We start from the raw sequence: 13,457 nt of genomic DNA on the forward strand, positions 1-13,457 counted from the left end.
GTTAACAGCTTAAAGAGTTTTATCAATAGATTCTAGCACAACCAGCCTTTTAAGAACATTCATGATCTACATACGGCCCAGAATGAAAATGAGTGACATCGAAGGTAGAACCTGCATCAGTCATCTCTTGTTTTGTGACATGATGCTGCTGTTGAAGGAGTTGTGCGTCGTCGTGGTCTTCCTACCTCAGCTTGCTCTTGAGGGAGGACACCTCGCGGTTCATGGCGTCTGCAGACTCCGTGGCGTCCTCCAGCTCCCTCTGGAGTTTCCTTCGGTTGGCGTTGGCCCTCTGGGCCTCCTCCTCAGCCTCCTCCAGTTGGCGCTTCAGCTGCTTCATGCGAGAGTTCAACTTGTCCGTCTGGAAAAGAGAAATGAACTCTGATGAGGCTGGATGAACAAAAGCATTTATTTGACATTGGTGCAAAGTCCCTCTATTATGCCTGCGGTCTAGTTAAAGGGAGGCTAAACTAACGTTTTGATTAACAGTTATATGTGTTTCAGAGAAAGTGGAAGTCGGACCTGGTCCTTGTGCTGCTCTGCAGTGCGCCTCTCGTCATCCACCTGCAGGATGACTTCCTTCAGCTTCTTCTCGGTGCGTCTCACCAGTTTGGTGGCAGTCTGCCTCTCCCTGAGGAAAAGCACGTCATTAGTAGAAGTGCAAAAAAAAATTGGTTTGAGTCGGCTCCTTAGGGAATCACAATTCCTAGTCCTGAGTAAACTGCATATCGCATTACATGTCTACTTTCCCACAGTATACATTTTGAAATTGTTTTTATTTAAGAAAATTCAGCGTTTGAAAAGTTTAATATTTGCTAGGCAGAAGTCAGAAAATTTTTAATTAATCTTAGAAATTTTCTAGAAACCCCCCCCCCCAGGAAATTATTTTAAATATTTTTGACTTTTCAAACCGACATTTTTTCTAGAAAATTGAGATTCATCTCCAAATTTTTTGATTTAATTCCAGCGAATTTTAAACTTTTCAAACTCAGACATTTCAGTTTTTTTCTAGAAAATCTTTCTAGAGTTTTTTTTTGGAGGAAATTTACGCCGTCGTAGTTGCCTTTTTTGTTCAGATCAGCTACGTTTCCACACCTGGTTTCGATGTCCAGCTGCTCCTCCAACTGGGCGATCTTGGCCTCCAGGGCGGCCATGTTGGCCTTGTACTTGGACTTGACGGTTCCCTCGAGCTCCTGCAGCTTCAGCTTCAGCTCCTTGTTCTGGCGCTCCAGCTGGCTGCGTGCGCCCTCCAGCCGCTGGGAGGTGCTGCGCTCTGCGGTCAGCTCCACGTTGATCTGGTCGGTCTAAAGAGGAGACAAACCGGTTGGGATTGTACTGGTCCGGTCTGGGAGAAAGGCGACTGTTAAAGCGCAAACGGACCTGCAGCATGGCCTTCTTCAGCCGGTCGTTGGTCAGCTCCGTGTTGCACTGCTCCTCCTCCAGCTCCTCCTCCAGCTGGGTGATGCGAGCCTCCAGCCGCCTCCTCTCCTCCGCAGCCTGAGCGCTAAGGGGAAACGGATCAGAGGTTCAGAAACGCAGATTATGAAGAAAAGTCGAGCTCGTTTTGACAGAAGTCGTACTTCTTGGCGGCCTGGTTGTTGATTTCGTCCTGCAGCTCGTCTCTCTCCTGGATGGCCTGTCGCTTCACTCGCTCTGCTCCTGCCAGCTCCTGATGGTGGATGAATTAAAAAAACACATCAGTAATCAGCAGGTGGTAGGTGGCGAGGCGGACGCCTGGTGTTTTCACCAACCTCCTGCATCTGGATCATGTCGGCCTCCATGGCCTTCAGCTTCTTCTCCGTCTCCTTGCTCTGGGCCAGGATCTCGTCTCTGGACATGCGAGTGTCCTCCAGCTCTCGGAGCAGATCCTTCATCTGAGCCTGAGGATTACAAGAAAAAGAAAAAGTTCAAACTGAGATCCTGGGAAGACATGTTTAATAGCTTTAGGGTTTAGTAGCTGAGCTCACTTGAAGCTTCTTGAGCTGCTTCAGGGCCTCGTCACGGTTCTTGTTGGCCGTGTCAATGGCGGCCTCCAGCTCCTTCAGGTCCAGCTCCAGCTTTTTGCGCGCCGCCACGGCGGCAGAGCGCTGCTTCCTCTCGTCTTCCAGCTCCATCTCCATCTCACGCACCTACGGGGGTCACGCCCATTGATGTTAGCCACAAGAAATGTGAAGCCGCTTGCCTATAACCACGATTAACGACCAAAAGTAGTTTTCATATCTGGTCACGTTACAACCCAGTTTTTTTGACCAGTCTGCTGCGTTACCTTGGTTTTCACGGCATGGCTAATTAACTTCATGCTCGTATTATTTTGACGTCGTTCAACTTCAATTTTATGACATTAAGACTTTATTCTTAAAATGGAAAAAAATTAATTCTTTGCCTGGCCCTAATTCTACATCATACCAAATACACACCTTTAGATTTTTTATTTGTAGTAAAAAAGTTGAAAATTATATCGATTAGTCAAATCAGAGAGAATCTCAGTCAAACCCAGTGAAGTTTGCTCTTATATTGTGACCAAACATGAAAAGTTGAGAGGTAGAAACACATCAGCCGGGCTGTATTTCTGTCAGCGACCCAGGGATGGACAGACGGACCTGTTTGACCAGAGCTCTCTTCTTCTCCTCTCCCATCTCGTCGCGCCCTGCCAGGTCTCTCTCGTACTGGGCTTTCATGGCCTGCATGTTGACCTCCAGGCGCAGCTTGGCGTCCTCCGTGGCCTGCAGCTCGTCTTCCAGCTCTTCCAGCTGAGTCCTCATCTCCTCCAGCTGCTGCTCCATGGCACGCTTGGACTTCTCCAGCTCGTGGACCTGTAGAGCACGGGGAAATGGAGAGTTAAGGCTGGATTTTGCAAGAAAGAGAACTTAGCCAGTGAAAATTTTTTTTTTTTAAACTTACGTTCTTGCCCACGTCATCCTTAGACGAAACCAGATCCTCCATTTCAGTGCGCAGCAGCTTGTTGTTGCGGTCCAGCTCCTCCTTGATGTCCATCAGAGATTCCAGTTCTCGGGTCAGAGCCAGAGCGCGGGTTTCTTTCTCGCGCGCCTCGGCTTCGGCTCGGTCTCGCTCCTCCGCATAGCGCGCCGAGATATTCTTCTCCTCTGCAAGCATCTGGGAACGACAGAAAGCCAACGGTTACGGCTTCGATCTTCAACAGAAACCCCGGCGCTTCCTGCTTCGGCGTCTCTCGTTGACCTGGTCAAACTTCTTCTGTTTCTTCTCCAGATTGGACACAATCTGCCGGAGGTGGTCCTGGTCCACCAGCAGGTCGTCCAGCTCCTGCTGCAGACGCGTCTTTGTTTTGTCCAGCTTGTCGAACGCGGCGCATTTCTCCTCCAGCCGCTGGTTGGTGCTCTCCAGGTCCCTCTGCAGTCTCTTCTTCCCCTCCTCGGCGGACTCCAGAGAGCCAGCGTCCTGCTCCACCTTCTTCCTCATGTCAGCAAGCTGTGGAGAGGCGTTGCTCGTTTGTTATTGGTGCAAACCGGTACACTGGTGTTGAAACACTTGAATGAAATTGTCACTAGAAAGTTTGCTCCACCAGCTGACTGGTGCGTCTCACCTGAGTCTGCACCGACTGAAGCTGCCTCTCCACATTCCTCTTGGCTTCCTCCTCTTCCTCCAGCTGCTCTTTCAGGTTGTTCTGTTCGTCCTCCAGCTGCCGCAGACGAGTGTTGAGGGAGAGCTTCTGACGCGTCTCTTCTTGGAGGAGTTCCTGTGGCACAGCAAGACAGAAACTTTGACTTAACAGCTGCATGATGAAGTATGTAAAGTGTAAGCTTTTAGAATTTACTTATAAAGCATCTGGCAAAGTGGAGGTAAAGAAAATAGTGCTCAGCATTGCTTGCTGTGTCCCCCACAGGCGAGTACCTGGTCTGTTTATTAAACATAAATGATATTTCTAAGGTTTGAGAAGATACAAAGTTGGCATTATATGCAGACAATTATTTGTTCTGATGAAAATCTAGAGGAATTGCTGAGTTGTCCATTTAGAAATGTGTAGGAAATAGAAAATAAAATTCCACGCTCAGAGATAGCGACATGAAGTCTGTAAGCCTTTCAGACAGTCAATATGGAATGCTTATTGTGTCGAAGTACAAAGTTGAACTTTAAAGAATGATGGTCCTTCCAAAATAATAATAATAATAAAAAAATTAGAAACAATTTTTAAGTTACAAAATAATATGCATTTATTTTATTTATTTTCTTTTCATCAGTATTATTTCTATAATGTTTCAACATGTAGGCCTGTGACAATAAATTTAGCTGGATGATAAATTGTCCCAGAAGTTATTGCAATAAACAATAATATTGTTGTTTTGAGGCCATTTTCAAGTAATATAATTATGATGGCATGATGATGCAAGAACAAATTCTCAAAGATTAACAAACTTTAAATGAACATTTAATTCTTGAACTGGAAGACCTTTTAAATATCCAAATTAACAAAACAAATAAAATGGATTATGAAGTCTCTAAATAAAATTATCCTTAAAAAAAAGAGGCTAATTGAGACCAGAGCACCAGACTGAAGACTTTTGTCATCCAGTTTATTATACAAAGAGAAAAACGATAAATGATGCAAATGGAAATTATTAAAGCGTTTCAATTTATCCTGCAATTATTTGATTTATTGCGATAGGCCTATAAACGCGTGTTAAATAAGGCCACATCTATTTGTAGGTACTGGAGGAGACAGTTTGCAGATATCATCTTACTACAGTACTTTTAACAGCTGTAGTTTCTTTCTGAGATGTTGGGTCAGCTCTGTCTACAGCTACGTTTGGTTCTGCCATGTTGTACCTGGACGTCCTGCATCTGGGATTCCACAGCTGAGAAGTCTTTAGTGGCCTTTATGGATTTCCCCTCAGCCTCGCTCAGCATGCCGCTAACATTATCCAGCTCAGCCTGTGGAGAGATGAAAAGAGAGGACAAGCTTTAGTAGATTGTCGAAGTGAGTTTTACCTTGTGTCAGTGATCGTACGCCGTATTTGATGGATATCAGGGTTAATGATTTGGAAAGCGGTGGATCCAGAAACATACCTGCACTTTAGCCAGTTTCTCAGACAGCTCCACCCTCTGGCGCTCGGCCTCAGAGTATTTGGCCTGCAGCTCCTGTGCCATTCCTTCGGCCTTCTTCCTGCGGTGCTCGGAGTCGGTCTTGCCCTGCATCAGCGTCTGCAGCTCGATGGTCAGCTCGTTCTTCTCAGACTCCAAGGCTTGTTTGGCCTTCTCCATCGACACTTTGTTCTGCGGGGGAAAACAGAAAGTCAGTGGTTGTTGTTAAGATACAAGTGGAGAAAGAAAGAACAGAAGGTAGTAGCATGGAGAGTGTACCCTCTTCGCCTGCTCCAGTTGTTCGTTGAGCTCGTCGAAGGCCTGGCTGTGCTTCTGCCTCATCTCAGCCAGCTGATGCTCGTGGACTCGGGCGTCTTCCTCCAGGCTCTTCTTCAGGTGAGTCACCTCCGTCTCACGTTTGGTCCTGTAGGAGCACCGGCAGAGGAGAGCGGGCTTTTGAGAAAATCAACACTTTCAAGAGACGCTTAGCTTTCACAAAACCAGAAGAGGTCAGCGACCTTCAGGCCACCAAGAGCCTTTTATTGAAGTACCACTAACTCAGTCACCTGGAAACAGGCCGTGTCGCGATAAGAAATATTACTGGACGATGAATTGTCTCCGAAATTATTGCGATAAATGATAATATCGTCAGTTTGAGACCATTTTCAACTGATATAATTATAATCATGGCATATTAATGCAAATGAGCCCTTTCAAAGACATAAAATGCTAATTTCTAAAGAACATTTAAAAAAAACAACAATAATTAAAATGGATTATAAAACCTGGAGCCAAAATTATGTTTCAGAAAATGATCATTCAACCTTTGAAGGGGAAAACAAGCAAACGTGTCAGTTTGAACTTTTTGTTTTACAAAATCCCAGCCAAGTGCTTTGTAGTAGATGTCAAATGTTTGCAGCATTTTAAAAAAAATATTAAAGGCCAATGTTTGTTGATGACTATAATTTATCATGCAATTAATTAATTTATTGCTTATTTTGGCAGGTTTTTACTGAGAAAGCATGACCCATTTTTTCCATTGCAACTACAAATTCCAAGTAGAAAAGGCTGAAGCTGAATTTATTTTCATTAGTTTAAACATTGCTCAATTCTTTGTCAGTTTGGTCAAAGTATTAAGAGCTACAAGCAGCATTTCCATTGCCAAAGTTTACAAAACTTAATTGATATTCCGCTAATGTCGAAAAAAATTGCAATTGCAGCATTTCCATTAAATAAGAACCACAATTACACATGCAGAGAGATGATCCTCCTACTTCATTGAAAAATGTGAGTCATTTATAAATTGGCATGTTCCCATTAAGCAAATTTACCTTCTCCACCATAAAGTGAATGGGAACTGAACCAGTCTTCCTACCTGAGCTCCTGCATAGCCGCTGTAGAGTCCAGGGTGTCCTCCAGCTCCGTCTTCAGGGCCTCCAGCTCCTCCCCCAGGTCCCTGCGGTGTTTCTCGGCCTTCACGCGGGCCTGCTTCTCCAGCTCCAGGTCCTCTTGCAGTTCGGAAAGCTGAGCCTCCAGCTCTCTGATTTTCTTCTGAGCCATGTTTTTCTGCGCGGCCTCCTCCTCGATTCTTAACAGAGGACATTCATAGCAAAGTTTAGTGAAGTAAGGCAACAAGTTGGTGAGTTTTGCGCAGAGGCAACATTCTGAGCTCAAGCGGACCTGGCCAGGGCGGCCTGGAGCTCCTCCTCCTTCTTGGCCAGCTGGGCGCGCAGCTCGGCGATCTGAGCCTGGAGCTCGGCGATCTGGTCGTGTGTCTCGGTGAAGTCGCCCTCCAGCTTGCGTCTGTTCTTCTCCAGCTCCTGACGCGCCTTCTCCTCCCGACGCAGCCGATCTGAACACAAGGTGATCGATTATTGATTAGAGAGAGGTGGTAGAAATAATACCAGCTTGGACTAGGACTGTGCGATAAAGCCATGTTATTAATTAACACAATTTTCTGTTTTTTTAAATAAAAATTTTGGAAAATCTGGATTGTTTTTTTAATTGCCCAAATTTTATTTCTGAGCTTTCAGAAGCAATTCTCATGCTTGAACTAAATGAACCAAAAAGTTCAGGGTTATACGTCATCATCACTAACAATGTCTTATGATACTATTCAACATTCTACAGCAGGTACAAAGTGAACTAAAATATAACTAAACTTTAGGTTTCAAAATAATTATTTTGGTGATTCTAACTGACAAAAAAGAAGAAAAGTTTAGTCTGATTTAACTTCAGATAAGAAAAAAATAATGTCTCATTATTAGGTTATAAAAATATCTGGTCTCAATCGTAAAATGTTTTCCCTATTTAGGCTTTCAATTAATCGATTGCACTTAATTACAAAGCTGTGAAGTTTGAATGTCGAGCACTTTTAAGGAATTTATACAGAAATCAAGCAGAGCTCATTCAAATTCAAGCCTTTTCAAGGATTTCAAGCACCCTGCATCCTAAATGTTTCTTCCTACCTTCCAGGTCTGTGATCATGGCCTCGTGTTTTGTCTTCAGTTTCTGTAAACTCTTGGATTTTTCCTCCTCCTCTGCTAGGTTGGTAGTGAATTCAGAGATTCTCTCTTCCATCAACTTTTTCTCCTGGATGAGGGGGGAAAAAAAAAGTAAATAAAATTGTGACGCGACAAAAAGACAGCCAGCACTGGTTTCATATTAGTTGTGAATTCCCTAATGACAACGGATATACGTTTTTCTGGTAAGTCGTGTCTCTGCCATTAGCACATTTAGTAGCAGGTACAAGAGATTGATCAACAGTGCTAAGACCTGCCTCCTGGCTCTTATTGGTTATTTGTGGTTGGGTGCAACACATTTCTTCAGACAGCAATAGTTACATGCTGATGACCTCCAAATCAGCTCCACTGGACTTGGTTATAAGGAGAAAATATGCCAGAATCCAAACCTTGAGCAGTTTGTTGTTCTGATCGTCTAGAACCATGACTTCCTCTTCGATCTTCTTCATCTTTGCCTCCACAGTGACCTTCTCCAGCTGCAGCTTTTGCCTGGCTGCCTCCTCTTCATCCAGCTGCTGCTCCAGGTCCTGTTGGCACATCCATGACAGGATGTTTGATGAGGCAGATCACAGCCTGAAGAACCGCTTATCAAAACCGTCGGTGTTTTCTTACGGAGATATTTTGCTGCATCTTCTTCTTCTCGGTAGCCAGGTGCGACGCGCGCTCCTCCTCCTCCTCCACGCGCGCCTCCAGGTCGTGGAGGATCTCCTCCAGCTCCTGCTTCTTGGCGGCCAGGCGGGCTCTCATCTCCTCTGCCTCGGCGCAGAGCTCCGTCTCGGCCTGCAGCTGCTCCTGCAGGGCCATCTTCTCGGCATTCAGCTGGTAAACGGCAACAGACGATTTTGTGGTTAGCCTTTATTCAACCGTAAGCAGTTGCGTGAAGCGTCGTTCTTTCTCAAAAGTGATACCTGTTGATGTTTTTCCTCCATCTCCTGGAGCTGCTGCTCAGCTTGCAGGTGCCTCTCCTTCACCTTATGCAGCTCTTCATCCTTGGCCTGCATCTCCTCCTCCTGCCGGCTGACTTGAAGCAGAGGCTTCACCTAAGAGGGGAAAAGGAAATGTTTAAATCTGGAAGAGTGAGAAAAGAAGATACCAAAGTTTAATCAATAGGACGTTGTTTTTTTAGGGTTACCTTGGTAAAGAGTCGCCACCACTGCCAGTTCCTCAGTTTAAGATAAGCAGCACAGTTCCTCTGAATCACCTTCATGGCCGTCAGCTGCTGCTGTCGCTTTGCAAAAGCCCTGCAAGCAAAACGTCGACCATCAGAAACATTCACACGCTACAACAAATCATCAGTAATCCCCACAATCACAAATTCAGAAGTGCTATTGGAAAAAGTCAAATTTTTATGCTTTTAATAATGCGTTTGTTTTTCAGGGTGAAACACACAAACCTTTAACAAATTTTAAAATGACGCCATTTTAAAAATCTTGTTACGAGATTAACGGTTCATCAAGACCAAAATATTTTTGTCTTTTAAACAAGAAAGGTCGTAACAGTAAACCAGCAACACAACTTGGGATTTTTAAGTGTTTAGAGGAAACGGGATAAGGAGGAGGAGAGTCGTTAGTTAGCCGCCTTATGACTTTTTAACAAGCTGCAACCTGTCAGAGGAGCGTAGTTTTCTATCTCGTTAAAACAAACGTGTTAAAACGAGATATAAAACTCGTCTTGTTAGATCGACAAGCTTTGTTAAAACAACAAACCGCTCCCGGATTTAATTCCATGCTCTGGAAGTTAAACAACTTCTGTACAAAAACTTAACTCAGATAGTCTAAAACTATCATTCTTAGAGAAACTTTAGTTTTTAGTAAAGATTCTGACTTGCTATAATTGCTATAATTAAGTTTGTTCAAATTTTTACAGCCTGTATAGTTCAGTCAACGATTAATTGATTACTAAATGAATTGATGGTTATTCCAATAATCGATTAATCTTACCGAATTTGTTACCTCTCAGTACAGGAATGTGGTTCAGGATGTTTAGAGATGACGCTTCTGAATCAATACTACCAAACATTACACTGCTTTTCTACCTGCTGAGCACGGAGGTGGCAGCGTCATACTGAGGCTCTGATTCATTAAAAATATTTGACTCCATATAAACTGGTTTAGGAATGAATAAAGCGGCTCTCGTCTTACTTGCGGGCCACGTAGCCTCGGCACCAGGCCTGGAAACTGATGATGATGTCAGTGATCTTCATGTCCCTCTCCTCCTCCAGGTGAGCCAGGACTCCGGCCCTGAAGAACACTTTGCTCTGGCCAATGCGGTACAGGTTAGCATCCAGCTCCAGAGACTGGATCTGATATTAAAAACAAGAAAACAATCGCTAAGTTGGATCGCAGAGGAAAATGGGGTTTGTAAATCTACGTCTGCAGGAATCCCACCATGAGGACGCAGGCCTGCTTCCCGTCCATGAAGCCCTTGGGGATGGCGTTTGGAGTTAGGATTTCATACCTGAGAAAAAGAACATTTATTCATCTTTATACGCTCCTCATCTGCTAAAACAATAATAAATAAGCAGTGGATTCTGCTGCCTTACCTCTGTCTGAACTCCTGGAAAACGATGCGGTTGGGGAATCCCTGCCTACAGATACGGATCCCCTCCAGCACTCCGTTACACCTGAGCTGGTCCAGAACCAGGTGGGGGTCCAGCTTTCCAGCCTAGAAAGACGGAACCATGCTGGTCAATCTGCATGTTTGGCTCATACACTTACTTTTTAATTTCTTATTGAATGTTCACAACTTATTTTCAAAAAACTCTTTAAAAAAAAATATTTTTTTTTATTCTTTTAATTTTCCCATTGAAGAAAACTGTGCTCCGAGCGGCAGCATGCTTTATTATTTATTTTACATTATATTTAAAATTTCTTGTCGCACTTTCTGAATCATTGGAAGGAAGATTTGTTGCAGTTTATTTCAACATGTTTGACCAAGATAGTCAACATATTGTTTTTGTCAGTTTCTTTATTATTTATTTTACATTGGCTGTTCTATTCCTAATTGCACAGACTAAACAAATTGAACTTGTGTTGTTTTTGCATGTTTGACCAAGCTTGTGAAGCTATTTGTGTATTTAAATGTGCTGTACTGGTGGAGAGTTATCAAATAAATGTGTCATTCAGTACATTTATTCATGTGTTTAAAAAACAAACAAACAACTTTTTAGTCAATTCAGCACTGATTTTCTATAGCAGATTGGTATCGGCCAATACTAAACCTCAGATATCGGCATTGCTTTCGCAAGTGAAAAAAGTGGATCGGTGCATCTCTAGTAAATACAAAACAAACTACAGCACAATAATTATGTTAAAAAATCTTTTACCCAACATATGTAGCATTGTTGACCTGTCGTATACATATTCCAAAGTCTAAATGCATGTTGTTTACCTGAGTGGACATGTGACGAACTTTTTGAAAAGGATATGTATAATTAAAAGATTTAGAAAAAAAAAACCTATTCTTACTAATGTTATCATAATTCACACATACCTTTTTCTCATGGTTGGGAATGATGCAGCGAACAAAGTTGGGGTTGGTGTTCCTCAGTGTGGCCATGAGTTTGGACAGCTGCTCCTTGTAGAGCTGGCCCACGGTGCGGAACATGCCTTTACGGGTCTTAAAGGCGCCGGGCATCTCGGACATGCCGGACACTTTGTCCAGGCCCACGATGCGATCCACTGGAAAGGAAAACACCGTGGAGGAAAAAAAAGAAGAAAACAAAAAGTAAAACATGCTTTATGTTTGACCTCAAATGAGTTTCAGGTGGTTTGAATGTCTAACCAGGCAAACTCAAGGCAAAATGCACGTCACATGGAATAATGAAGACGACCGTTGTCTCAGGTTGTCTCAAGAAGACACACACCGGACCACAGGAGGTGGTTTACAGAACCAGAACCACTAGAACACCACACAAACAGCGAGTAAATGCAAAAGAAGGACATCAGGCCAGTCACAGAAGCCAGTGAAGCCAGAAGGATAACACACCATGGCAAAAAAAACAAACAAAAAAACTGAATCAATATATTTAATGCAGTGACTTAAAAAGATCTGTCAACTGTAAACGATGACAGTTTGTTTATCGGAGTGAAAACTATGTGCGATGGCAGATTTGAATGTGTATGTGTGCCAAAGGTGGTGACAAAATCAAACCCATGCAGTATATACCCATCGCTGCACTGTTGCAGTACCCAAGACCAACACCAGGGGTCCCCACACAACGCTATCACACAGAGGGAGAAAAGGAGAGTCCAATGAAAGAGTAACAACGACCCAGAGATTATTACATAGAGTTGTTTTTTTTAAGGCCAGTAGTTCACATTTTCAGTTTGGGATGAATAAAAAAAATAGCTGTTTTTTAAAATTTTCTTTATGGCTAATAATAATTGAGACACGAGACAAACAGCATGGGGAAAATAGTAAGAAAGAAACCGTTTCACCTGAATCAGAGTGCAGAATAGGAAAACGTTGGTAAAAATAAGCTCTCTGACAATGCTGTACCTCTGAGAGCCGACAGAAAAAAAAAACAACAAAAGATGACAGACGAGAACGGGGCCAAACGAAGGAAGAAACGGACAAACGACCAGCGAGGGTTTGACAAAAAGGTAAAGACAGAGGCCAAGAACCGGACAGTAAAAGAAGTGAGAACTCTGAACAGTTTAGAGAAAACTCCTGACCCTACTGAAGCCATGTCTGCCTAAACTCACCGTCCCTCCAGAGCTCAGACACAAACTTGTCGGTGGACTGGTTGAGGAGCGTGGCGACGTTATCGTTCAGGGGGTCCATGTTCTTCATCAGCCACTCATCTGCTTTGTAATCCACCTGACAGGAAACGCATCGTCAGGAAATCTCAAGCATGGTTTATGGCTTTGGGCAAAGCTGAAATTTTGGTTTTTGAAGGTTTCATTTTTGGAAAACTTTGGTTTCCATAGTTCAAAGTGATGTCAGCAGGCCCAGAGCCGCCATTTTGTTTGACAAGTGTGTTTTACATTTGTAACCAAAACGCAGCTGTGTCAACATGGTATAAAGGAGAATGTAGAGTGTGCAGGTCTACCTTGCCAGCGTAGTGAATGATGCAGAAATCTGCTTCGTCCTTCAGTTTCTTGGGCTTGTGGAACTTGGGGTGTGTGCCCTGCTCCTGGACCACCTTCTCCACAAAGCTCTTGTCTGTCGCCTTGGGAAACCAGCACTCTTCATCCAGCAAAGCCAGGATACCAGGAGGACTGGCCTGGAGGCAGAAGAAAAAGAGAGAATGTTGGACAACATATTGGTGCAAAATCTTCTCGTACTAAAATATTTAAAGAGCAGAGGAACTAACAGGTTTCTCGATGAGGTCGATGCAAGGCTGCAGGTCCAAGCCGAAGTCGATGAAGCTCCACTCGATGCCCTCCCTCTGGTATTCCTCCTGCTCCAGGATGAACATGGTGTGGTTGAAGAGCTGCTGCAGCTTCTCGTTGGTGTAGTTGATGCACAGCTGCTCGAAGGAGTTCAGCTGCAAAGAGAAGAGGACACCGCTCAGAACCCACCGATCGTCATGTGTGTGGACGCCAACGTCGTCCAGGATGGTTCGTTTTTCACCTCGAAGATCTCAAAGCCGGCGATGTCCAGGATGCCGATGAAGGAGGCTCCCTGTCTCTTTGTCTTGTCCAGCGCTTTGTTGATTCTCATGACCAGCCAGCGGAACATCCGCTCATAGGTAGCCTTGGCCAGGGCCTCCACAGCAAACTCCGCCTGCTCCTGAGTCTGAGCCTTCTGGACGTAGTCTCGGCCCACTTTGATTCTGGGGGACAGGATGGCCCTGGTGAAGTCCGTCACGTTCATGCCCATGAGGTGGCACACTTTCTGGGCAGCTGGTGCAGAGAAACAACATTATCACAGCTG

At 44.1% G+C, this 13,457-nt stretch overlaps 1 protein-coding gene across 3 annotated transcripts in view; it reads right to left on the minus strand.

The window, feature by feature from the left end:
• LOC116736135 (myosin-9-like) overlaps positions 1–13,457 on the minus strand; it is a 37,233-nt gene that overhangs the window by 2,241 nt on the left and 21,535 nt on the right. For all 3 annotated transcript variants that reach the window (XM_032588426.1, XM_032588428.1, XM_032588425.1), the window contains 29 exons: positions 13,155–13,426; positions 12,895–13,068; positions 12,631–12,804; positions 12,284–12,398; positions 11,070–11,257; positions 10,120–10,241; positions 9,965–10,034; positions 9,719–9,879; positions 8,710–8,818; positions 8,486–8,617; positions 8,190–8,396; positions 7,967–8,104; positions 7,524–7,647; positions 6,736–6,907; positions 6,431–6,643; positions 5,335–5,479; positions 5,041–5,247; positions 4,801–4,905; positions 3,560–3,712; positions 3,196–3,444; positions 2,899–3,111; positions 2,598–2,810; positions 1,965–2,126; positions 1,749–1,877; positions 1,578–1,666; positions 1,378–1,501; positions 1,093–1,301; positions 520–628; positions 186–358 (listed from right to left, as the gene is read on the minus strand). In XM_032588426.1, the coding sequence (XP_032444317.1) occupies positions 186–358; positions 520–628; positions 1,093–1,301; positions 1,378–1,501; positions 1,578–1,666; positions 1,749–1,877; positions 1,965–2,126; positions 2,598–2,810; positions 2,899–3,111; positions 3,196–3,444; positions 3,560–3,712; positions 4,801–4,905; positions 5,041–5,247; positions 5,335–5,479; positions 6,431–6,643; positions 6,736–6,907; positions 7,524–7,647; positions 7,967–8,104; positions 8,190–8,396; positions 8,486–8,617; positions 8,710–8,818; positions 9,719–9,879; positions 9,965–10,034; positions 10,120–10,241; positions 11,070–11,257; positions 12,284–12,398; positions 12,631–12,804; positions 12,895–13,068; positions 13,155–13,426 (4,651 nt within the window). The remainder of the gene's footprint in view (positions 1–185; positions 359–519; positions 629–1,092; positions 1,302–1,377; positions 1,502–1,577; positions 1,667–1,748; positions 1,878–1,964; positions 2,127–2,597; positions 2,811–2,898; positions 3,112–3,195; positions 3,445–3,559; positions 3,713–4,800; positions 4,906–5,040; positions 5,248–5,334; positions 5,480–6,430; positions 6,644–6,735; positions 6,908–7,523; positions 7,648–7,966; positions 8,105–8,189; positions 8,397–8,485; positions 8,618–8,709; positions 8,819–9,718; positions 9,880–9,964; positions 10,035–10,119; positions 10,242–11,069; positions 11,258–12,283; positions 12,399–12,630; positions 12,805–12,894; positions 13,069–13,154; positions 13,427–13,457) is intronic.

This window comes from Xiphophorus hellerii, chromosome 16 (assembly GCF_003331165.1).
Source record: "Xiphophorus hellerii strain 12219 chromosome 16, Xiphophorus_hellerii-4.1, whole genome shotgun sequence".
Classification (NCBI taxonomy): domain Eukaryota; kingdom Metazoa; phylum Chordata; class Actinopteri; order Cyprinodontiformes; family Poeciliidae; genus Xiphophorus; species Xiphophorus hellerii.